Source organism: Strongylocentrotus purpuratus, unplaced genomic scaffold, assembly GCF_000002235.5.
Source record: "Strongylocentrotus purpuratus isolate Spur 01 unplaced genomic scaffold, Spur_5.0 spur5_scaffold_16, whole genome shotgun sequence".
NCBI lineage: Eukaryota > Metazoa > Echinodermata > Echinoidea > Camarodonta > Strongylocentrotidae > Strongylocentrotus > Strongylocentrotus purpuratus.
Window position 1 is genome coordinate 26,716,384 of NW_022145601.1, and position 27,259 is coordinate 26,743,642.

The following is a 27,259-nucleotide window of genomic DNA, read 5'->3' on the forward strand; positions in this document are numbered from 1 at the left end:
CGTATACAATATGAAATCTTGATTTGGTTATAATGTTAATATGATCATAGTTACTTCATGCATTACATTATCATGTTCGTCTACGTAATATCACTTCCAAAAGATGACCGAGTACGATCAAGTCCGTGATGAGAACATCAGTAAGATGATGTCCAATCTTATATCTAGAGTTGTTTAACCCTCTACATGTTGACGGGCAAGACATCTAGGCATGTTATATAACTCATTTGTTTAAACATGTGCATATACCATGTATACCATAGGTTTCTAAATATAGGCGAATATGAATGAAAACTTTGTTATTTAGAATGACCCAAAGTGAAATTGAATGGTACGGACGTCCGATTTGCCATTGTTGACGAAAATGAATGCAAACTGCGCATTTGTAAGCGGTTGTTAAATTGAACGAAAAAAGTGCTAAATCCATTGACCGAATAAGTAAATCAAATGAAAAAAGTGTTATTTTGAATGTAATTAACACGCCGGCAGCTTTATTTCGCGAATTTGAATGAACTTTGTATCAAAACGAATGAAAAGCTTACGAAAGTGACCGAGAAATCCTATATTATCTTTCAAATGCCGTTGGAATTTACCTTTTTCATTTTTGGGGCCTGCAAATGGGACATAGTACCTTTAACAAGTGCCCTTTTCTGTTGTAATAGGTGCCCCTTCCCCTTCTGATAAGTGCCCCCTAGCTAGCTGGCATCTTTGATGAGTGCCACTTCTCCCCTCTAAGAAGTGCCCCTTTTATTTTGACAAGTGGCCCTTTTTCTTCTAATAAGTGCCCTTTTACCCTACTTATAAATTCCCATTAAACAAAAAATAAGAGCCGTACACTTCCCCTTCTAATAAATGCCCCATTCTGACACTTCTGATAGATGCCTCTATTAAAATTTCTTAGGTGCCCCCTTTTCCTTCCACAAGTACCCGTTTTTTATTTGTATTAGTTCCCCTTTCCATTCTCAAAAGTGCCCCCATTCATCTCAGGTGAGTGCCTTTTTGCAGGTGCCCCCTCCCCAACTTTGAAAGACGCTTCGCCGCCCCTGCATGCCCCAAGGCCAGGGCTCCCTCTCTAGAAAATTTTATAATATTTAAGCTTTCTGCTCTAAAATGAAAACTTTCTACCTGCCAAAGTCAAAGTATCGTGCTCGTTCGCTACACTCTCTCGGATACATATAGGTACAGGTTCCCCTTGGCGAAACACCGTTTACTAGGAGGCACAGGAACTTCAGGAAGCATAGGGGCTGATGCTCATATTTATCAGGGGACCGGGAGAATATTAGGCTATTTTGCCTTCACACGATTATAAATAATTCTACAGTATAGAGATAGCTCTCCAGTACTTTCCTAGTTACACCATTCACAACTCCAATTTTGTAAATTGGTTGCTAAACTCCCTTGCATAATAGTTTCCAATAGAAGAGGTGTATCATAACACTGTAGAAACCCTGTTAACCAGAGGGGCCTAAAGTGAGAGGCAGATGTTTCCCTCTATCAAGGAGGGGCGGGACAGGAGTATCTTATTTGCCCCGCCCCTCCTTTACAAGACTACAATTTTGCAATATAACGATTAGAGATTATCTCTCTAGTCAACTAGTGCAATAAAACAAAGTTTTAACATTTACGCAATACATAAAATCTCGATTTTGTCGTTCGCATATTCAAGACAAAAATAGGGAAAATTATTAGCTGGAATTGTTTTGATAATGTATACCTGTATATATATAGCCACTTCTAATATTAGTTCTACAAACTGAAAAGTATACTCGCTGAACCCAGATCAATTGGTCCACAGAATGTCCTGTTCTGTAAAAGCCAGTCTGATACAAGGGCCCCCGAACGGGAGAAGTGGTACTTTGCTCTATATAATGAATGTGGGGGAGGGGGGGGGGGGGCGACAACATAAATAATATTGCTGCCATAAACAATTACTGAAACAGAGGAAATCAGCCAAATTTTAATTGCTTTTGATTGAGTTAGAGTTTTTCATCGTAAGACAAAAATATGTCATAAATCATTTTGCAGTATAACAATGGAAATGATGTGCTCTTCTTCAAATCTTGGTAGCTATACATTCACTCGAATTATAATAGCTGCAGTGGTCCTTAAAACCGTACACTTTAGAAATAAAGGCTTAAGGATTGTGGGGCAGAGGCTTTCCTCTCTATAAACAGGCACAGGGGGGGGGGGGCACGGAGGGCACGTGCCCCCCAAAATTTCCAAGATCGGTTGAACTTTTTTAGACCCCTCCCCAGGACGTCGATCAATTACATGTATGTGCCCCCCCCCCCCAAACATCAAACTCTGGCTACGGGCCTGTCTATAAAGGGAGCTGATGAAAACTCGCCTCGCTCCTCGCCCTTCCAATACATTGTTCTAATTCGATGACATCCTTTACAGCATAACAATAATTATTCAAGTTTTTTAGTGCTCTAAAATAAAGTTTCAGTATTCCCATATCTAATTTTTCTCATTCGGTCGTGATGCTCCTTCGCATTTTTTTTCAACAGACGTTTCTGTACAATCCCTAAAATCTCATATAGGCGTCAGAAGCGGAAATAGGCAGGAAACCGTTCCTCTCGGAGGAATTTGGCAAAATTCCCTCTCACAAAATATTTGTTGATGTGATGATTAATCATGTTTTCGACGGATAATGTTTAAAGTGATCGAAAATGTAAATTTTCATTTTTTTTTTAACCTTTCATGCGATTTCATTGTTTCTTGTTATATGGCATATTATATTCAGCCTTGCGTATAATGCAATTTCTCGTATTAACAATAATGTAAAAGGCTACAGAATTGTCCAATTTTAGAAATGTTTCAAAAGGCAAAGATTTACGATTTCAATTAAGGGTAGAGAATCCCATTTAAGATCCCCTATACCACTCCGATGGTCTCTAAAAGATTCTCAAAATTTCTATAGATACATGCATTATATATGATCAATTTTGTGCTTTTTTGTTGTTGTTTTGTTTTGTTTTGGAAGAAGCTGGTACCCGACACAAGCTTCCACTATTAACAGAGATCATCTCCAAAACCACCAATCTGAGAGGTGCCCCTCGTATGTTGACAAGCATGCCCTCCGATACGCCGGTCAGTTGAGCCTTAAATTAAATCGGTAAACAGGAAAACTCAGAAAAAACTTTCAGCATGTGACAAATATTACAGAATAAGATAACTTCTATCAAATGTTGTAGGTCATTAGTTAGTTGAAATTTCATACTAAAAGCCTTACAAATTGAAAATGTACTTTGGCGAATATTTAATGTATTGTGCGGATAAGCCCTCCGATCGAGGCATATCGATATGCCGGTTTGAGCCCGAACTTCAACCTGAAACATGTGACATATATGTGAGTAAATTGTATTGGTCATGATCTAGTTACAATGTCATACGATAGCTTTAAAATCATTAAAATCTATCTCTTACTGCTATTGCCTTTCCATTAAATGGAGACGTGCAAAATTTTCATTTTTGTTTTCAATTGATTGTTTTAGAGACACTGTAACCCGTCAATATCGGCTGCCTTATTGGTTGCTAGTTTCAAGGCCAAGGAGCAGTAGGAGGATATCAGCAACAATGGCACACCTTGGAATGTTAAAAATGATGGAAATCAACCCGATTTCTAGATTTTTTGAAGAACTATCGAGTACTATTGGATTTCCTATCGTAGATTTGAGATTCTACGTTTCAATTCTTATCTGTAAGTATATGTATACTATTAGGTCAGACATGATTTGGAAACTTAACTCGTTGAAGTCATTCATTCATCCACTCAGTCCCGTGTATTGTATTTTGCGGGTGGCCATAGACTATGGCGGAAATGCTGCCTGATCACACACATACAGCTGCATTACTATCCTGGCTGTGTATTAAATCCTGTTCTATTGATTCTCAACATTTCAAACACTACTGTGCAAAGCTCAACTGATTTCACTCAAAATCGGTACTCTAGTCTCTAGATCTAGAGTTGTGTCTCTGTGTGCGGCTGTTTCGCGGGACCTAGGCCTAGCTGGGGGCCGTTTCATGAAACCAACTCCATGACAGTCTCTTTGTCGGCGGCCTACAGAGATGTCATGAAGTGGATAAACCGTTTCACGAAGCCATGACAGACATGATATCGATATATCGCGATACTAGCAGCTCAAGAACATAGTCTTTGTCACGATCCATTTGATTTATCATGAATAACTCAAAACAAGTTTTGGGGCTAAAATTGTTCCCCCAAAAATATATACATATAAATTCTCCTAAAATAAATAATACATAGTGTCATTATCAAATGTAGATCATCAAACGATTTGCACATTTCTGTAAAGATTCTTAAATTGAAGAAGAACCGGTGAGTGTTTTTTTCTCGACAGTCCAATCAAAAGGTAGTTGAAGGATACCGTAATGTGATAGTTTATCAATACGTACTTTTTTTGTTTATTGTGACGAGGAATATTATGCAAAATATCTTTTCTCAGCCAGTTTTTATTCTAAAGTCTAATAAATACTTGTTATATAATTGATTTGATATTGAAAATATAATGTTATTAGAGAGGGAATAATAATGCACATAGGCCCGAAAGGTATGATGGTATCCTAATAAAAGATTATGAATCGACTATGGACAATGGTGTGTAACATTCTTATTTCTTTTATTTATATGTTATAGTTTAATGATTTGTGGTTTAATGTTCATATTCAGCTTTTACAATTTCTGTATAATTTGTATTATCACTTCTTTACATTTTCATTTCATCTCCCTGTTTCTCTGATCTGACAAAATGCTATCTCTATCTTATCGCGTGCTCTCTCTTTCTCTGTGTCTTTCTCTCCCTTTCGCTCACTATATTCTCACTTTTTCCTTCCAGATACCATTCACTCTCTCACTTCTACCTCCTACCCCTGGGGATCATTCCCCTCTCTCTCCTCCCCAATCGTATGTCATTTTCAGGAGCTCTTCACGCTAACCATCCATTACATCCAAATCAAGGCAACATGTAGGCATAAAAATGATGTTGTACTTTCAATCTATTTTTTTTTTTTTTTTTTTTTTCAATGCCAAGTTTCTTTAGCGATATAATCACCCTTCTTCAAAAAATCACTTCCCCTTCTCATCGGCCAGCTGTTCATATATTGGCAATTTTAATAATTCAAGGTTCATTCTCATTTAGAATTTCATGTTATATCACTATCTTGTTTTTTATCATTCCATTCTGTATTTGTATGTTTTAAATGTGTTTATGCATGAAGAGTTTTGAATAAACTTTGAATTTGAATTGATCAATTGTCAGCTTTGTTTACCAGAAATGATATGGATAAAAATAATACATTGCTGTTTTCAATTAAAAAGGGTACTTGAATTGGTTTGCTTACAATAATTATGGTTTCAATGGAAGAAGAAAATGTGACTTAAATTTAAACATTTCTAAGAAACATCCACGATATATCTTTAAGCCTATCCATAATCCTACACGTACATGGCTAATTCGGTTTCAACCCTCCCCCCTCCCCAAAGATGAATAGAAATAGATAGCCAATGAAATATGACCAATAAGGCAATGATGAGGTCACCTATCAATTATCAAATATTATTGGAACTAAAATGACAGACACGTGTACAGCATTAAAGCCTAGTGGTCGTGGTAGATCAATGCTAAGGGATTCATGCTTTATAAAAAATGAGCATCCAAGAGACACAACTTTATGCACTTCCGGGTTCTGTTAGCACATGCGCTAACATGCATAGCCATATGCAGAAGCCTATTGTGAAACAACTGCGTGTGCTGTCGCAATGAATTTAGTATGTGTGTGAAGAGTATCACTTCCGTGTTCACTCCGTCGCGGCGAATTTGCAAATGATGCACTTTCCGATGTGCAATACCCTTGCCATGCGGTAGCGCTCGTCCAGTATTCGGCCAACGCACTGTCATTCAGTGCTTTGTTGCGCAATTGTGTGAAAATAGTGTGCAAATACGCTTCGCTACTTGTCAATGGAGATACCACGCACAAATCGTGTGACCGAATTCTATTCGGCGCGACTGAATTTTGGGCAGAAAAATGCTCCTTTTTTTTGGAAATATTTTGCTTATCATCATTCTGTATTTTAAGTGACTTTAAAATCCTGTTAGAGGACTAATTTTCTCTTCTTTTGATGGATAGATTGCCAAATAAAAAAGATAAGAATTCAAACTATTAGCGATTTTCCCTTAAGTGACCGAATACCGGGCACTCTACCCTATATTTACTTATTAAATAGAAGGTACAAATAACTGACCCATAGCGTGGTCAGTATTGTCCACCTTTCAAAATGGTGCGAGTTCCCCGGTGGGCGGCCATGAATTACCCGGCGGGCGGCAATGTATGTCACAAAGCTATATGCGCAACGACACAATCAAAGCGTGTACCGAATTACTACGGGTAACCCAAATATTCATTGTTTATCTGTTACGGTAAATTTGTCAAGTTTTTAAAAAATTCACCTTTTCCTTGAATGGATCATCCCAACTAGCATGCATAATGGGAGGAAAGGAGTACGTACTACTAGAAACTAGCGGATCATAGCGGGTACACATCTCAGTTCACATACCGTTATATATATTATATTATATATTATATATTCAATTACGACATTGGTAAGCGGCCACCCCATGCAACTAGCCCTGCAGTGGCACAATCTAAATTTCTGCCATAGAAGACAGACCACAGCCATCATACCCCCACTTCAACATCAAATTTCACCTCTGGGCATCTTTCCAACAATTTGAAATTATAATTTTAAGAAGTCTTCAATGGGAAAAAGGGTGATTCTTCGTCCTAACCCGACGATTCATCCATGTTGTATCTTTGATTCAACATGAAGAGAAAGTACCCATGCGCGGTTGCGGCACAGCAAATATGAATACTCATGATATAGAGCACCGTTCGCTCAAAATTGCTGAATATGCACGAGATTGAGAAGGGCTCTTTTTCTTGGATTCGAGTCAGGCCACAGGAAAGACGCGTAGTTTCGTCAGACGATCAAGCTACACTCCCTTTAAGGTTGAACAATTCTTATTTTCGTCATATTTAAGGTTAAAAAATGTGAAGTTGTACTGAAATGTTTGTTGATTTTGTCTATTTTATGTGTGTACGTATGCTGAGTGTGCGTCAGTTATGTGTGAAGTGCGTCACCTGTTTAAAGATGAAGTTGAGTTCTGGTCATGCGATTGCATTGTGAAAGAAACGGTGTGGAATCGACCAGAAAAGGTTGATCATCTAGCATATAAGAATTTGTGTGTATTGCAAGGTTCTGGAATCATCAAAATAATAAGAAATTTGGCCAAGTCTTGGTAAAGTTACAAACACTGTACACAGAAAGATGAATATAGGACTACACAAACACGTGGCGTAAAAATCCTACCCCCGAGTTTTACGATGTTACATGACATATTTAGAATATAAAGGCATTTGATGCCTTATCTGATGTTCTTCCACACTTGCATAATAAGAATGATAACGCTCACAAATTATTTTTCACCTCTTCCCAGAACTCAACCTTCTCTTTAATGCATAAAATGTCAGTGTGTTTGGTAGCCATTTTTGCATGGCTGGGATGAAGATTGACATATGGGGCGTCGCTTTGTGTCAGATCTGAAGTTTGTGTGCGTTGTTCTGTTGTAATTCCGAACAAAACAGCTGGGTGTCATGTGACATCGTTCGCGGTGTTTTCGTATTATTGTAATACTGCTTATGGGTTGTACTTTGACCTGGTTGTGGTCAGCGTTTGTAGTATTGTTGTTAATGATCTATGGTAGATGTGGACCTGTTACCCAGACTGTGCAAATGGCTCATTGCTATTCCAAGCCGATGAGATCTCATTGAGCGAATTATGATTTACTTTTTGCCGATGCTAGCCGGCTGCAGGGGCTCTCTGCATTTTAAAAATGTTGCAACGTATTAGAATTACCCCTATCCCAACACCCTTATCTTTTTTCAGACCAAAGAACATTAAAGAGAAGGTTGAGTTCTGGGAAGAGGTGAAAAACAATTTGTGAGCGTGTGGAAGAACATCAGATAAGTCATGTTCCCTGAAAAGCATGGCTCTTCAAATGCCTTCATATTCTAAATATGTCATGCCACGTGTTCGTGTAGTCCCATATACATCTTTCTGTGTACAGTGTTTTTAACTTTACCAAGACTTGGCCAAATTTCTTATCATTTCGATGATTCCAGAAACTTGCAATACACACAAATTCTTATATGCTAGATGATCAACCTTTTCTGGTCGATTCCACACCGTTTCTTTCACAATGCAATCGCATGACCAGAACTCAACTTCATCTTTAACTGATTGAATGAACTCTAATTAAAGTCATCGACTGTAACATTTTTATAAAAAATCAGAAGTGTACCGTAGATTATTTTATTTGAGCACATCTCATACTTTTACAGTTCAGTTCATAGCATGATTATTGATAATAATCAAGCTATGAACTCTAGATGTGGTAGATGTGGACCTATTACAGAGACTGTGCAAATTGCTCATTGCTAGTCCAAGCCGATGAGATCTCGTCAAGTTAATTATGATTTTCATTTTGCCGATGGTAGCTACATGTACATGTAGCTGCCTGTTTCATTAACATTAGCGACCACCAATAATTAATGACTAGACTGCGTTCCTTGAGCTGGCGCAGCATGCTGAACTTTGCATGGCCCATCTCATGTAGCAATAGCTAGGTTTGCTTTTCCCACGCTCAACTTTTCAGGTATTTTTGGAAAGCTTAAATTATGAACTGAATGTTTTTTAAAGACTCGAACAGAAGAGCGAAAATCCCGCCCACAAGTCAAGGTACTGTCAACATTGCGCTCTAGCTCTCTGTGCTGCTTGACCGCGCCCATTCAAATTCAAATTCAAAACTACCCGTCGATCAGCCAATAAGCCTTAAAGTTTTACGTACTTCACTCACTCCTATAATGCGTGAAGTCTAACTGTAAACGGGGTGGACTTAACCTTATGGGAATGTAAAATATGATATTGGTAACTATCACCAAGCGTTAACTGACGCCCAAAGACCTGTGCGGAGAGACAGGTAAACAAACCCTAAAATGCACCAAATGCGTTCAACACTACATGTACTTCTTAACTTCTAAGTGGATTTCCTAATTTGTATGACTTTTTCTTGGAATTCTTTCCTTTCTATTTGAAGCGCATAGGGACATGCTATCCTGTAATGTGTTATGCGCTATAAAATAACTGAGTATTATTATTATTATTATTATTATCCGAACTCACTCCTTCCTGCACCCGACGAATATTGCTCAGTGACTGGCTTTAACGTTTGCTATCCTGCTCCTACTCCTACTCCTAATGATGCACTGCAATTCAATATCGGAGGTAAAAATAAACCTCAAATTAGCAAATATCTTACCAGAGCAATACAGCTTTGCTTCCTTTCCTCATGTAACGGATGATGTTACGATCTGCATTACAATGATGTTGACCTTTGACATGTGTTGATGATGCTTCCGTAAAATGTGCTCTAAGGAAGGAAATGCATGCAGTGTGACACTGAGATGTTTTGATGTAGGATGCTAAATTTTAGCAAGTTAAATCAGTAGATGGCGGTATGCCAGTTGAGATCGCCATGAACCGATTAGCAACACGCAGAAAACTTGAAAAATTACACCTGAATTATCAGAAAATTGTATTTGTATTACAGGTAGACGTGGCCATTTTTTTACAACCCAGAATCTTGGTAGATTTGCCAGAAAAATCTCAACTTTTTTTCTGTTTATTATTTCATTTGGCAAATCAACTGACATATATACAACAATATAACAAAAAATGAATTGAGACAATATCAATAGAAAACATATATAAACATTGCAATAGCAGGTGCATCCGGTCAAGCTGTCGGGTATGGACAAAATTTACCTAATAACTATGATCCGCTGACCTTCCTCCCCATACATGTACCTGACCAGATGCACCTGATATTGATTGAAATAAAGTTTTAAAAAGAAAAGAAAGATGAGAAGGAGGAGAAGGACAAAAAAGGGGGAAAGGGGGGGGGGGGAGGAAAAAACATCAATAAACATTGCATTAAAATTTGTAAAAGTTGCAATTTCATGACATGTATAGTGACATCTGTTATGGTGGTCATTTCTAGGCTAATATTTTAAAGTTTTATGGGTAATGGGCCCAATATTTCTCTTCTTACACTTGCATGTTATTTCTACTTACATGTACATTAGATATAGGATGGTAAGGCTGTAAGGGTGTAGGAGACTGTCTCTGATACTAGGGACTTGTGTCAATGTTATTGATAGCCTATTTGGGAGATTACTGGTACCAATTTCCTTTGCTGCAAACAGATTTCCTCAGTTCAAATAATGTTATGAGCACTACCGGTAATCCTCATGACAAATTACCCTATTTGATCGTCTACTTTTAAAAAGTTCACTGTCTACTTTTGTTTTGATAATATATTTTTTATGATCGACACACAAAAGTTATAAAGTCTCCTTACACTGTACCTCCGAGAGGCAAAAATTTGGCTTGGAATAATAGCCTTCTTGTTGGTATTGTTTTTATTGTTCTTTTGTAAGCAAAATCTCCAATATGGGAGACAGTCTCGTGATTGGTAGAGAGTCTCCTAAATCGGCAATGTGCCTCTACTGCCAAAGGCAAAGGGTGTGGCGTGTGCAAGAAAAGCCCCCACTACCACTGATGCCCAATCCAAGTCCAGTTTGCTTAACTAAACACTTAACCCATTTTTAAAAAAAGCAGAAACACGAAGTTGCAAACCATCCAGAGACTCCTAATAAATTGCGTTACTGATAAATTAATTATATCATTACAAATCTTTATCCTCAGTTTTCTTATTTATAACTGATTTTCCTTATAAAATTAAAGATATGGCGTATATATTCAATACTGAATGAACGCCATTAGAACTATTACCTACAACAACAACAACAACAACCCCATTGCTTACTGGTACATGTATATGAATTAAATAATTCAGTAGTCAGCCGGTTAATAATAGTCTAATTAAAGGTGAAAACACTTTATGTTACATGAATTTTAATATTTGGACAGAGGTGAGATGTCCAATACATTTAAGACCTTGACCATGACCTTCATTTGTTATTTGTATTGTCATGTTTTGCAGGCTACCCTCTTGGCCTGTTTTCTCGACGTTATGTCCTCCACTCAGCTCCAAGCACTCAACATCTTTTCTACGCAGCAGCTGGTCTATCTCTTGCCTACTTCAACTTCGGTAGGTTTAGAATTTCATATGAACTTTTGCTTCCTTCATTCTGTGTATCATAGATAACTGGGTAATGCCCATGCATGGATAGATGTCTGATATAAAACCTTGAGATACATGTATAAAAAAGCCAACAGACAACATGTAGAGTGAACATTCTTTCTGTTAACGATTAAGAAAAAAAAGAGATTAAATTGGCATTATTTTAACCAACAGCATATGGTAGTTATGATTGAACACTTTTTATGCCTCCGTTACGAAGTAGCCGGAGGCATTATGTTTTCGGGTTGTCCGTCCGTACGTCCCGTTCTTGTGATCGCGTTATCTGAAGAACCGATTGATGGATTCCTGCCAAACTTTGGTCATGTATGTATCTTGCAGAGCCGATGAACTGATTAGATTTTGGGGTCACAAGGTCAAAGGTCAAAGGTCACAGGGCTCATTATGTATGCAAAAACAGCTCGTGATCGCGTTATCTGAAGAACCGATTGATGGATTCCTGCCAAACTTTGGTCATGTATGTATCTTACAAAGCCGATGAACTGATTAGATTTTGGGGTCACAAGGTCAAAGGTCAAAGGTCACAGGGCTCATTATGTATGCAAAAACAGCTCGTGATCGCGTTATCTGAAGAACCGATTGATGGATTCCTGCCAACCTTTGGTCATGTATGTATCTTACAGAGCCTATGAACTGATTAGATTTTGGGGTCACGAGGTCAAAGGTCACAGGGCTTATTATGTATGCAAAAACAGCTCGTGATCGCGTTATCTGAAGAACCGATTGATGGATTCCTGCCAAACTTAGGTCATGTTTGTTACTTGCAGAGCCGATGAACTGATTAGATTTTGGGGTCATCAGGTCAAGGTCAAAGGTCATGCGGCTTATTATGTATTGAAAAATAGCTTGTGATCGCATTATCATTAGAACAGATTGATGGATTCCTGCCAAACTTAGTTTATGTATGTATCTTGTAGAGCCAATGAACTGAGTAGATTCTTGGGTCATGAGGTCATAGGTCAAAGGTCATGGGCTCATAATGTATGCAAAAATAGCTTGTGAACGCATTCTCATTAGAACTGACAGAGGGATTACTATTTAACTCGGGACATCTTGCAGAGCCAATGAGCTGAGTAGATTTTAGGGTCATGAGGTCAAAGATCAAAGGGTCATATATGTATATGAGAAATTGCTTGTAATCACGATATTCTGAGAACCTGTTAATGGATTACAATTGAACTTGAATTTGACAAATTTCTTCTGTTTTGGTTTGTAAAATTGCTCTATGACGGAGGCATCATTTCGACTGCGCGCAGTTGAAGTTCCATCTAGTTGCTTTTTGCATTGACAACTTCATCCTAAAGATAAAGGAATCACATAATATGTGACTAATCAATTCAAATTGAGACTGAAGTGGTGTTTCTTTCAAATTTCATTGCATGATTGATTCTGATTTTCAGTTTCATAAGCTTTAATTTGCTATAGCTCGACTTTAGAGAGGAAGTATAAGTGGAGATATTAGTTTTGAAACTTGAGAAGTATAGGGGCCTGGGAAAGTATTTCTATGAGAAAAATGCTTCCAAATTTGCTTCTGTTTTGTCTTCATTTAGCGTTTAGTTTTCATTTTTCAATGTCATTTCATTTTGAAAAAAGTCTTAGCACCTATTTATTTATTTGAATAAAAAATATTTTCCCTTTTTCTTTAGGATCTCTTCTCATGAAAAACCTAAGATTAAATTAATTTTAGTCATGAATTCTAATCCTCTTTGGGGTAGCGAAGCAATGTGTTTCATTGCGCTGAAAAGGCTTACCGCAACAACTAACGGGATCTCGTCCTGCTATATTTTATTTAGTTGAACCCTTATCTGCTCGAAAGTTCTTCTTTATTCTTTCAACAAGGGGGTTGGATAACCTAGTTTATTAAAGCAACATAAAAAGGTTATCAGTTGTGCAGTTTTTACTAGGTACTTTAGACAAGCTTTATAGGATTTTTGGACTTTAAAAAAAAAAATAGTGTAAATTTGTTTGCTTTCTTTTCAAGCTGGGTAAAGAATGGGAAATCACGCATGATATCAACACAGGTTGTTCTTGTTTTATTTTAAAGCTATTCTTTTATACTTTTCTAAAAGAACTGCTGCTTTAATTTCAAGATTAAGAATTAACAGACGTCCTGTTCAGACGCTGACCAATTTTTTGTTTTGTTTTGTTTTGTATTTTGCTGTCCTAAAGTTGTATCAGTATTATTTTATTTAGACGGTCATTTATTCTACCCCTCTTCCTCTCTCTCTCTCTTTCATCTCTTTGTAATCATCAGGTTAAATAGATAAACAGAATCCCTGTTTGATGCTCATCAAATTTCTCTTTGCTAGTTAACTCCAGCTTTCCAAAAGAGCTAACCTGATTTTTGAGAAAGAAACAAGCCCCTACTAAAAAGCCCCTTAAAAAACAAACCCCTTTCTTTTTTGTCTCACTTTTTAAAAGAGTTATAGTATACAGTAGGCTTGTACCATGTAAGAGAGGGGGAGGATTGGGGAGACCTGGAAATGACTCTCAGTAATAGTATTTGCCACTCTTTAGGGTATGTCCTGCCTTGGTGATAATTGATATTTTGTTTTTTCCTTCTAAATTTTGCACTTGTATTTTTGACACAGTTCCTGTTCTCTTTCTTTTAAAATTAGTGACATTTTTTCTCCTTCTAAATCAAAACCTTGTAATCTCGACCCAGTTTCCTGTTCTCTCTTTTAAATGCTGACTATATTTTCTATTTGCTCTCTACTTTTACTAAACACTATTGTGAAGTGAAAAGAGTCTCGTCATCAATAATTCCTTTGATGGTGATTTATTCTCATCCCCAGTTAAGTCTAACTTTCAAAAAGCTAAATCTCTTCTCTTTTTGCTTTCTAAAAGAGATATACAATTTGCCGCTTAAAAAGATTATGAACTAAATTATTCCCTGACCAGGCGATTCTTGTTCATATCTTCTTAAATATGAATAAGTATGAATTCACATATTAACAATGTTAGTAGAACGGTCACTTTTCACTTAAGGAACATATCACGAATTCGTAGATATATTGATCAATCAACTTGTCATCATGCTGTAAGGTCTTTAATTCTCTCTAGACTTGATTATTGTAATGGACTTCTTTCCTCTCTTCCAAACTTACATGTAAACCGTCTCCAGCGCCTACAAAACTGGGCAGCACGCCTTGTGTTTGAGGTCGGTAGAAGTCATTCAGCTCAACCATTAATTAATTCCCTTCACTGGCTTCCAATTCAACAGCGAATCATTTTTAAGTTACTCTTATATGTCTATAAATCATTGCACCACCTAGCTCCTAATTACCTGTCTAATTGTTTAACTTTATATACACCAAGCAGAAATCTCAGATCTTCAAATGATAACCTCCGTCTAAATTATCCAATTACACGTGTCCAAGCCGGGGATAGGACTTTCACGGTAGCAGCATCCAAAGGGTGGAATAATCTCCCCATGTCCATCAGACAATCTGCCTCTATCGATATTTTTAAGAAGGCTCTGAAAACTCATCTCTTTACATGAATTCTCCTCTATGTTTAATTATTTAATTTAATCAATTGAATTTAATATTTTATATGGAATATCTAATTGTAGCCTTTAATTACTACATGTAGTAAAGACCAATAATATTATTTGATGTTAGCGCTCTGAGCCTTATGGGAATGGCGCCCTAAATGTTCATTGTATTGTATTGTATTGTATTAACCACATCCTTGCAATCTCAAGTCATTTCCTGTTCTCTCTCTTTTAAATGCAAAGTTTTGCTTCTTTTTGCTTTTAACAGAGCTATAGAATTTGACACAGAAAAATTATGTATTAACCTCATTAACACACGCTCTGACCAGATGTTTGTTATTGTAACTTCTAGTTAATCTTAATCTCCTGCCTGTATCATAATTTCAATTTATTTCTCTTTCCTCTCCCTTTCCCTCCCTTTCCCTCTCTTTCTCTCTCTGTCTCTTTGAAGCTAAATTTCTTTTCTGTTAACTCCCTACTTTTATAAGCTTAAACATCAACAGCAAGATACATGCAAGTGAAAACTGTTATTATTATAAACAGATCTACTTGATAATTATAAGTATATGATGTCAAGCCATGAAAGTAAAAATAAAATACCATTCATAGAAAAAAATACAATTGCATGGTATTTAAAATGAACTTAGATAAATATATTTGCAGTGAAATATGCGGGAATCTAGTAAAAAAAAGAAAGAAGCTATGCTTGTACAGTACATGTAAATGATAGATAACCTTATAAATAAGAGCAGTCACTTGTGCATGTTAGTTTTGGACTCATTATCAAGTCTGGATTGCCATTTAATAACCACATAGCCGTTCTACCTAATATAACCTTGATGATGTGTTGTTTTGTAGGACTGGATTGTCTGCACTACATTGTGACCATAGTAGCAAACTTTCTACTTCTTCAGCTGCTAGGGGGAACAAGAACGTCAGTGGTAGCTTCCTTTACATACAACATGGTAAATCTACTATTATTACATGCACTTGATACATAGTGCATCCCAGAAAAAACAAGACCTGAAAATAAGTTTTATTAAAAAAAACCTATAAGCTGTATAAATATATATCCTTGCTTTTCTTGAAGAAGGAGTATGCTTTCAAATGATAAATTGCCGCTTTAGCCAATTTTAAGTGCCCATACGTATAGTGATTACAACTTTCAAAAATTCATAACTTTCTTATATTTAGTCAGATTTAATGGAAACTTTCATCAGTTTCCTTCTCTTAATTTTCTGCTTTCTTTTAGAGTAGTTGTCTATTTTGGTTGTATTTACATTTAATCCATACCAGCTTCATTGAGCAACATTGTTCTAAAAATGGCATTTCAAAGTCCATTTGTGCCAGATGTAAAACCATGAAAACCATAGGATCATGACCTGAAGGAAACACAAAACTTTTAAACCCAAGAAGATTGTTTTTCATTATGCTTTAAATTGTACATAACTAGGTGAAGAGTAATGCCACAATCATTTAAGATGTACATTGTAGGCTGTAGATTTTGGTGATAGTGAGGGTAAAAAGGGCAAGTTTTGTACTGAAATGGCTCTGCAATTGTTATGAATATTGATTTCTGCATAAGTTGAGAACTGCAACTTTTGAAAAGGGTAGAAAGTTGAGTCATACATGTACACCTGCGCATCCAAAATTTTTGTTTTTAATTGTGTATCCTCTTTACATTCTTTTGAAGTCAAAACAAGCATCTATGTATTGTATATGGCAGGTTTGTCTCATTTTAAGTTCCTCTTTAAGTACATGCTCACTCAAATTTAAAAGATACGCTAAAATCTTTGATTTACATTATTTGAGAATTCTGTCAAAGATGATTCTATGCTGTAGTCAAACGTTTAACCGTCCGGTATCCGACCGCCCATGGCAGATTCCGTTTTCAATTGGACGGTTTCGTTTTCCCGATTTTTTTTTTTTTTTTTTTTTTTTTTTAATAATTTTTTTTTTTTTTTTTTAAAGATTCGATTTATGCCCCTCCACCTGGCACTATGCCTGGCAATGTCTCCCAGCTCAGTAATCTGTGTGTTGACTCACCACTCCAAAACTAGAACAACAGTCCAATTTGTCTGTCATCTTGGTTTGAAAGTAATCTGTGTAATAGATCTCATCATCTCAATATGTAGTTTATAGTAATAATAATTCATCCAACTTTTACACAAGGTTCTATCCTAGGTCCTCTACTGTTTTTAATTTACATTAATGATCTTACACATTCTTCTAAAAACGACATTGTTACTATTATTTGTGACAAGTTCACAAGCACAAATCGGCCCCTTTAAATGCACCTCGCAGTTAAATGAAAGTCCTTCCCGCTTTTTCACACGGACCTGCTGCCGACAGAGTCGGTTAAAAAATAAAAAAAAATAAAAAAAAAGTTTTTTTTTTTTTTTTTTAAATTTAAAAAAAAAAAAATTTTTTTAAATCGTTTAACCGAAAACCGTCCGGTTTTGACTGGCGGTTAAACGGAATTGGAGATATCCGTGATGTTACAGCACTAATTAGAATGGTCTAGTGGTGAAACTTGACTTGTGCTCTTATATATTTTGAGATATTTGGACATGAAGTACACATACTGTATGCATGATGCATATATTATTGTCGATTACCTATCATCTGAGTTTCATCTTATGAATAGTGCAGTTTGTAATAACCTCTTTTTCTTTTGGATGTTTCTAGGGATACCTACTAGTCGCATACTTCTTAAAGAAAGATGAATTCCACATGCTTGCTTGGGACACTCCTCAGTGCATTATGTGTCTCAAGATGATTGGTATGACATTAGATGTCTATGATGGCCATAAACCTGACAAGGTAAATTATATTTTCAGCCTTTCATTCTTTCATTTATTTGTTTGTTTGTTATTTTTCTTATGTAAGGGTGTGTGTTCATGCATTTATTTGTTTATTTAGGTATTCAATTTGTCTCTGTCCATCTTTCTTCCACTGTTTTCATATGTATTCATGATCTGAAATTGATAATAATAGTGGAGTGTTGTTTAGCGCTCATATCCGGCACATTGCCACTCCTGGGACTCCAGTATTACTACTTTAGCTTTAACACAGGTGTCATTACAGTACACAAGCATTACAAGGTTTACATCACCAGGGTCGAGTGTGGCATATGTAGATTAATGTCTTGCCAAAGGACATTAGTGCTGCGACAGGGATTTCAAACCTGTATCTTGTGGTTCAAACTCCAGAAACTTATTTACTGGACCACATTGCCTCCACATTGCCTCTACTAATTATATCCTACAATGAGAGGCAACAGTTTTCATGGGCTATTAATTATTAAGGATGAAAATAAAAGTGCTTCAAAAATCTAGTTATTTCACTTGACTCATGATCTATTAGGATGTGTGTAAAGAAATTTTAAGCACTTTAACAGCAACAGCAGTCAGGGAACATGTAGGATGAAATACCAAGATGTGCAATGTATTTACATTAGCCATTGATGCATAGAGATAACAAACCAGTCTACACAGATAAAGATGTTTTGGTAAAAGTCATATACATCTCTGACATGATATATAACCTTGATGTACATGTATGTCAGGGTGAGCCTTAACTGACTAGAGTGAGGCATTGTCTTTGTGTTGTGCTGTTTTGTGTTGTGTTGTCCTGTGTTGAACCATGTTCTGTATACATCCATACTTTATTGATATGATATTATTGTAAATATATTATGTCGTTAAGTATTATTTTTTAATAAAAACAAAAATACTTTAACCAGAATTTGTGATGTTTGATAACTTTTATTAAGCTTTATGTTTTTTATTACAATTCTTCTTTCAAATATTAGCAAACTCTAAATAAGGACCAGAAGGAGAACTATCTTCCAAGACTTCCGAGTCTCCTGGAGGTCGCAGGATTTGCTTTTTTCTTTGCTGCCTTCATGGGTGGTCCACAGGTAAGCAGGAAAGATTCAGAAAGGGGGTTTTCAACAGGTAAGGGATCATTATACAGGGGTGTGGTTCAGATATTGGAAGGAAACATATGAAAGGGGTGTGGTTTAGAGATAGTGGAAGGAAACTTGTGAAAGGGGTGTGGTTTAGAGAGTGGAAGGAAACTTGTGAAAGGGGTATGGTTCAGATAGTGGAAGGAAACATATGAAAGGGGTGTGGTTTAAAGATAGTGGAAGGAAAGATGTAAAAGGGGTGTGATTTACAGATACATGTAATGGAAGGAAAGATGTAAAAGGGGTGTGGTTTAGAGATAATGGAAGGAAAGATGTAAAAAGGGTGTGGTTTAGAGATAATAGAAGGAAAGATGTAAAAGGGGTGTGGTTTAGAGATACTGGAAGGAAAGATGTAAAAGGGGTGTGGTTTAGAGATAGTGGAAGGAAACGTGTGAAAGGGGCGTGGCTTAGATATCAATGAAGGAGAGCAGTCTACAGGGGTGTGGTTTAGAGATAATGGGAGGGGAAATTCTACAGGGGTGTGGTTCACAGATAGTGGGAGGGGACATTCTATATGGTTGTAGTTTAGCCTTGTTTTCACAAAATCTGAATTACCATTTAAGAAGATTGACCTAAACATTCACCTGTGTCACCATAGAAAGATGAAATGATTTTTTTAGTTATTTAGTCATTTGTCAGTGGTCATGAAATTGTGTTTTTTAGCCTTATTAATCGTTGTCCAGCTTTGCCATTTATTGGCCCCATTTACTGTATGCATAGGCATTATCATGCTGAAATACAATGTGTCCTGAACATTTGAGTAATAAATGAAATGAAATGAAAGAATGAATTTGAATGTTGGCAGAGGCATGTTGGAGACACAGCAGCATTCATTCTTTTGGGCATTTATAACTAAGTGTACAAATAAGCTTCATAGCAAGGTTATTTGCTAATGAACCTATGTTTTACATTGCAGTTCTCAATGCGGCAGTACTTGTACCTGGCGAATCAACAGTTGTTACCAAAGGGGGAGATGGAGAATCCCTCTAACCTCCGACCTGCTTTCAAGAGGTTCATGCAGGGTCTGATTTATCTTGGTTTGACTGTCTTCTGTCTTCCCATCTACAGTCAAACATACCTCAAGAGTGACACATTCATGGTAAAGATTGAAAGATTGATGCTAAGATATATGAGGGAATGTTGTAAGGATACAGTGAATTGATAGATGGATGGATTGGGGGGGGGGGCAGGATTGGTGCATGAAATGATGCTAATGTGTATAAAGCCTAACCCTATCCCTTACGGTTGGGAGAATTTACTTTTAATCACTGTTAGAAGGTGTTGCACAGTGCCACTTTCAGAGAAAACCATAAATATTTTTGTGGTTTGAGCATTTTCTCAGGAATTTTTGCTTGTTACGACGGTAAGTACAGTAAAAGGAATGTAATAAATAAGTAACATTTCATACAAAAATTACAGTTTTTTTATCAACCTTCATCAATGTTACTGAGTCACTTTAATATTTGGATGTTTCTTTTATTCCCTAGCACTCCTCCTTCCTCAGCCAAGTGCTAGCTATCCTCCTCTGGGGTATCTTTGATAGAAGCAAGTACATCACATCATGGGTCATGGCTGTAGGTATTCTATACTGTTTTCAAATGGCATGGCAACTCTCTATTAATATTTGTTATGACTGATAACAGTCTAATTTTTAAAAGTCGAGTTAACATTGTTAGCCGTTATGGTCCAAACTGTATACCTGTAGTATATAGTAACCTGGCTGGGATTGAAAGTCATGAAATAACCTTTAGAGGGGGTGAAGCATGACGAGATTATGTGTCTTTCCCATGGCCTGACTCGGGGCCAATGGGGTGTAATACGACTACGCACGACGCAACCGCAGTATTCACAGTGCGTGCAACGTATGCGAAACCGAAGTGTGCGCTGAACGTTAATCAAGTCCATTCGTTTACGTGCAGTTGTCCAAAAGAAGTCGTAGATGGAGTTAACCAGTATTCGCCATGCTACAGCCCCTTTAAAACAGCTTAGCATTTGAACTTTTTAATCAAAAATCAATTACGCACAATTATAAGTAAAAAAAAAATTTACTTTTCTCTCCTTTTATATCTTAATTTTGTCAAATCTTTACCTAAAATTAGGTTTTTGAAGATTGTATACACATGCAGTAAAGGTCATCTGGTTCATACTTAATTTTTTTGATAGTTGCTATGAAGTGGACTTTATTAATCAAGATCACTTTTCTTTAAATATATACACCACCCTCCAACAATTTAGGTATACCTGAAATAAGAACTGAATTTTCGCAATCATCAACATTTCATTTTTCATAAGATTTGTGACACTGGAACAATTTGGTATCAAACCGAAGAGTAGTCATCAGCGTTTAAAGTGACATTAGTTTATCAAAGTGTAAATTGTTTCATCAAGCAATCATGCCTTCTTTTTTGTTTTCTTTTTTCCATGCAGAATTATATTTTGCTTTTGTGTAACTCTTACATGGAAAAGAATAATTAAATGAATATTGGTATGTCAAGAGATGCCTATTTCTCTAATTTTAGAAGTATCATGTTTTGAATCATAGAGACTTCTCATCAAAGAACCTGCCCCTGACAGTGACCACAGCAGGGCACACCCTGGACATCTGGCACAAATTTGATTGTGATTGTTAAAATCACTTCTAAATAATAATAATAATAATACTCGGTTTTTAAATAGCGCTTATTACAATCACTAAGTACTTCCAAACTCCGAGATTATTACCCCAGCTTTAGCTGTACTGCCATTACGACGCTCTAGCATTTCAAAGAATTAATTCCTGCCAGGTACCCATTTACATCACCTGGGTTGAGTGTGGCAAATGTAGATCAATGTCTTGCCAGAGGACATTAGTGCCGCGGCGGGTCTCAAACCGCGGACCTTGTGATCGACGGTCCGGCGACTTAACCACTCGACCATAGCACCTGTTAAGACAGGTGTAACCAAACTTTTGGAAGGCAGTATATATGCTCTTATGATGATGTAACAACTAATTGATAATTTATTTATCATTATCAGGAAGGAAGCTGTATACTGACTGGCTTGGGTTATAATGGGATCGACAAGGATGGTGAGAGTCGATGGGATCATTGTCAAAATGTCAATGTTTTGAACTATGAGACTTCAACAACATTCAGAGAGCTGATAGCATCTTATAATGTCAAGACCAATCACTGGGCTCGAAGGTTAGTCATTAAGAGAGTTGATAGCATCTTAACATGTCTAGACCAATAACTGAGCTCGAAGGTTAGTCATTAAGAGAGCTGATAGCATCTAATAATGTCAAGACCAATAACTGGGCTCGAAGGTTAGTCATTCAGAGAGCTGATAGCATCTTATAATGTCAAAACCAATAACTGGGCTCGAAGGTTAGTCATTAAGAGAGTTGATAGCATCTTATAATGTCAAGACCAATAACTGGGCTCAAAGGTTATTCATTCAGAGAGCTGATAGCATCTTAACATGTCTAGACCAATAACTGGGCTTGGAGGTTAGTCATTAAGAGAGTTGATAGCATCTTAACATGTCAAGACCAATAACTGGGCTCAAAGGCTATTCATTCAGAGAGTTGATAGCATCTTAACATGTCTAGACCAATAACTGGGCTCGAAGGTTAGTCATTAAGAGAGTTGATAGCATCTTAACATGTCTAGACCAATAACTGGGCTCGAAGGTTAGTCATTAAGAGAGTTGATAGCATCTTAACATGTCAAGACTAATAACTGGGCTCGGAGGTCAGTAGTTTAAGAGAGCATATAGAACATTATAATGATTTCATGACTTGAAAAGAAAAGAAGAAGAAAATAAGCTCTATATCCTTTAATAATCAACTTGTTGATAGGTTCAAGGATCAATGTTTTACTTGCAAATATTTTGACTTAATTCCTCTACATGTATATAGTTGCAGATGCAAGACTTTTTTATTTAACCAATATGTCAAGAAAAAAATATACCAGCATAGTTAATTTGAAGAACAAAAAGTTGATTGATGTTTGTCTTGAATAATTTCTCTCCTATTGTTGATGATTTTGCATGCAGGCATATTTACCAGCGACTGAGGTTTCTTGGGTCTAGGCCTGTGTCTCAAGCTGCAACGCTCCTCTTTCTAGCAATGTGGCATGGGCCTTACACTGGATACTTGCATGCTTTCATCTTTGAGTTCTTTGAGCTTCTCAGTGAGGAAACTGTAAGTACTACACCCCATCCCAGGAGAAAAGAATGAAACACATTGTTATCAAGCTATTTGCTCTACGAAAAGTATCCACTTTCAAAAAAGTTCATGTAATGTGCTTTCAAATGGCTTCCATAAGAACATGCAATGCAGAGTCCCAGCATTTTGAAAATGACATGTGAAAACCCAATTGTTCCAAACTTCGATAAGACAATGAAATTTGGTGTAGGTTCACATGCAGAGATTGCCTTAAAGGAAAATAAAATTTAACACCCTATGAGAAAAATTCCTTGGGCTTCTTTTTAATATTTAGGGCAAGGGTAACAGTCAATTCATTTTTGATGGTGGGAGTAAAGAAATTGCTTAGATTTTATCGAAAATGTTATGTGTCACAACAAACAGCATTTATATTTATTTTTAAAACTGTAACATCTCTAAAAGGCATAGCAAGATGATATTTCTATGTAATCACGCCAAAGGGCAGCTGCCCGTGTAACAAACTGTGAGATATATGACAGTTTTGCACCTCAGAATGGGCACCTTTCTCATCACAAGAGGGGTATGTTCATCACTGTTCTTGATGAAAATACTCTTCTATAGATGGGGCACCCTGTCATCAGGTCAAGATCATATTTCGAAGTAGCAGTATACAGGACAAGATTTCTTATTTGTACAAAATCTAAATCGAGTATTCTAATTTGGTAAAGAAGGTGATTGGCAATTATTCATGATAACAATGTCCTAGGCATTTCATAAGTGGACCCGAGCCATTCAACGTGGCTTAATTAAAGCTATTAAAATGTATGGTCCTCTGATTTTGATTTGACACCTAGTGTCAATCTCTCAATTTCATGCAATTGTTTGTAATTCTGTAATGAAATTTGGAAATCTGACCTAATGTTAGTTAATTTGGAGGGAAAAAAAGAAGCTATTTTGTTGTGGAGCTGCATGATTTACCATCTTTAAAATCTGTCTTTTATTGTTTTCTTCAGCTAATGGAGTTTTGGAGGATGCTTGGATTCAAGCCGCTAACCTCTTATCGCGTTGGGTACATGCTCGTGTTTCCCTTGCTAAGAGTTCTCATGCTTCTAGGGTTTGCTTATCCATTCATTGGTTTCCAGCTACTCCTCTTTGCAGACTATAACCCAGTAAGTATACTGTTATACTCTGGTAATGTGTCTTTAATAACCAAATACAATTGTTTGATATTTTCCAATGATAGTTAAAAAAAAAAAAAAATTGAAACTCATATGGAGCCAACAGTGTACATGTAGGTTTGCACATTATAACACTTTGAAAAGTCAACCCCCCCCCCCTTAGATCTCAGCCGTGGAAGGTCCAATAGAGTACAGCTGTATAATTTGTTTAAAGGGATTGGGTATCTTTGTCTCAGATTCTAAACAAAATTCTGGATTTAGCTTATGCTGCAATCATAATGATAAACTTTTAGGGCATGAATCCCATGACATTTACAAGCCGATTGCCTGTCTGTTTCGAACAGGTTGACTATCCATCGTCAGGATAGTCAACCTGTTTGAAACATCGAGCCACTCCCGCCACCCATCCTCTCCAAGCGCTATAGTTCTCCTTAGAACTATAAGCTAAGAAAGATAACCAACAATCTTTTTCAAGACTACACCAACAGTCCTTTTCAGGACTACAAACCCTCAAGAAAGATTACCGAGAGTCCTTTTCAGGACTCCTCAATCCTCCCTCTCTCTCACATGGTGCACCTGCAAGCCTACTGTATATCTACATCACCATGCAAGCCGACACTTACAAGCAGAAAAATAGCTTGTATTCACAATATTTTGAGAACCTGTTAATGGATTCAATCGAACTTGAATTTTGAAAAATGCTTCTGTTTTGGTTTGTTAAATCGCTCTATGGCGGAGGCCTCATTTTCGACAGTGAGCAGTCAAAAGTCAATCTAGTTTATTAAGAGACTGAGAAGATCTTGGAATATTTGTTTTCTTTCGCTCAGATCTATGCAGCTGTGCATTACTTTGGTCACATCATCTTTGTCATCCTACCGCTCATCTACCTTCTACTAGTCAAACCTGTTTATCTGCTTATCATGTCAAAAAAGTAAGTATCTTCTCGTCTACATGTATTTTAATCTGATAGGGATATGTTTTGAATCTTCTTCACACAATTTAGTAATTCATTAATGCATATTGACACAAATACATTCAAAAATATGAAAAATATTTTCTGTCATTTCTTCACTACTGATCCTGTCATTGATATACTGAGCTACAGGTAAGCATCTCACACAGAGAAATACACTTGTGACAAGGATTCATTAATTCTCAATTACTTATCCCTGGCAATTAGTTTGTCCCGTAACCATCTCGCATTATCACAATGAACGAGGCATTATTCAGGATTAACTCTATTTCAAATAGTTTTGTCCGAATCTAGGTTAAAATGATGCTTACAGTGTATCAATGTTCCATTTATTCTAGATCTCAGACTGCTAAGAGTGAGTGAAGGATACTGAAAGACATGAGAGAGAGTCATTCCAGCTCCTGAAATGGATCTAACGTGACTAGTGTCGAGTATATTACCTTCTTACCTACGATGTAGAAGTGAGACTTTTACATCCTACTGAGGTATATGGAACCTTAAGAGTGGTTGAGTATTTGTTTATGGTAAGACCATGTGTCTCTTTTGTACTGTGATTGATTGACAAATTCTTCTCATTTCTATATATAAATGCAAGTTTTGATTTCATGATAATATACTTATTTCATGATGATATACATGTACATTTGAGTTGTCTTGGGTTCTGGCAATTAAAAAAAAAACTCACTTAAACGCAGCAAAGTTTCATTTGAATGTTATGGCTTATAGATGAGCATACAATAATGTGCATTACGGTATTAGAAATCTTGAAAAAGAATCGTGTACATCATAGTTTTTATAGCAGAGCATCTGCCTTTCAAATGAATGACCGTAGATTCCATTCAGCATAGACTGAAGCTAGTTAAGCTCCCTTGTCCTGTGGACCTATGCTTCACTAAAATTACAAGGTTGCTTTTTATATTTGTTGAATACCGTTACTTATTTTCACATTCTTTTCGAGGAATGTGTAGAGTGGTACTTATAAGGGAGCACAATCATGTTGATAATGTGAATTACCATGTATACCGTAATGAATTTTAAAGTTATTTATTCTAAAAATTGAATAAAAGAACAACCCAATCGAAGAATCATGACCTCTGAAATGATATAATAGTAAATTGTTGCTATAGAGTGTTAAATATTAGCTTTTAGACTTTTATTAGATGTAGACATATATCGGATCATGTAAGGGTGTTAATACCAAACCAAAGGTGGAGTGTATACACCTTGGTCCTGTAAGAGGCTAATGGTTGTCATATGCATCAATGAAACCTCAGTGGTGTTTTTAAGTGTGTGCTAGATAGAAGTAAAGCTTGCCATTTTCATGTACCTTTTTATTTGTGAGGCATTAAAAGCTGTTTTTTGTTGCAATACATTTACTCTTGCCCAGATATGTGAATGGCTTTATAAAAGCTGTAGTCCGATAATGTAATTATCACTTGTCAAAAAATTTAATTGTACTCTGCATCATAAAGCATGTTCTGAAAATGTTGCAAAATAGGCTGATAATCAACTCAATCGATTCTGCCAACGTTATTATTTGAAATGATTTTATAATTTTGTTTTCTATGTAAATAATTATGTTTTTAATTCAAAGATTAAAGTTTGATTTGATTCTGCTGTGAATATTGATCATGCAGTGTGTCCTACATTATGTTGTGGAGACAAACATTTGTAGCCCAAGAAGCTAGTCAGTTTAATATTTATGTACTGTTTTAGCATATACACTTGCCTTTATGATTTACACAAAGAGAAAATAAAGAAATGCAAATTTACTCTTTAAATACCTGTGCAATTTTTCAACAAAAAGTGGACCGAGTAAAATATTAATTCCTTTGTAATATGGAAAGTAAAGACAGGCAAAGGATGAAAGTCCTGTCAAATCAGCGTAAGAAACGTCTGATAATTTCTTGGAGACCCAGTACAACAAATGTTTGTTTTTGTGCTATGTAATGCCAGTTGTATAGCCTGTCTTCCATGTTAATAGTATGATAATAAATAGATATAAGTCACGTGCCATTTATTTATGCAATATTATTGTTGTTGCTACTACCACCGTTAAGGACAGAATTACGGCGCCATTTTCCGGAAGCTACATTTTGTCTATGATATTCTATACATGTCTTGCGTATGTACGCTAATCGTTGAGCACAAATTCCTAAATGAGCACTGATAAAATTATCTACAATGTGAAA

The 27,259-nt window shown here is 36.4% G+C and overlaps 1 protein-coding gene across 1 annotated transcript; it reads left to right on the forward strand.

Annotated features, from left to right (window-relative positions):
* The first annotated feature begins 3,544 nt into the window (after positions 1-3,544).
* Positions 3,545-25,482, forward strand: LOC580778 (lysophospholipid acyltransferase 5). The gene is made up of 12 exons (XM_011663782.2): positions 3,545-3,703; positions 11,145-11,252; positions 15,658-15,764; positions 17,488-17,622; positions 18,614-18,721; positions 19,686-19,868; positions 20,257-20,343; positions 21,785-21,951; positions 22,805-22,952; positions 23,930-24,085; positions 24,922-25,025; positions 25,406-25,482. The coding sequence occupies exons 1-12, from the start codon at positions 3,580-3,582 to the stop codon at positions 25,428-25,430; spliced, it is 1,452 nt and encodes a 483-aa protein (XP_011662084.1). The 5' UTR covers positions 3,545-3,579; the 3' UTR covers positions 25,431-25,482.
* The last annotated feature ends 1,777 nt before the right edge of the window (positions 25,483-27,259 follow it).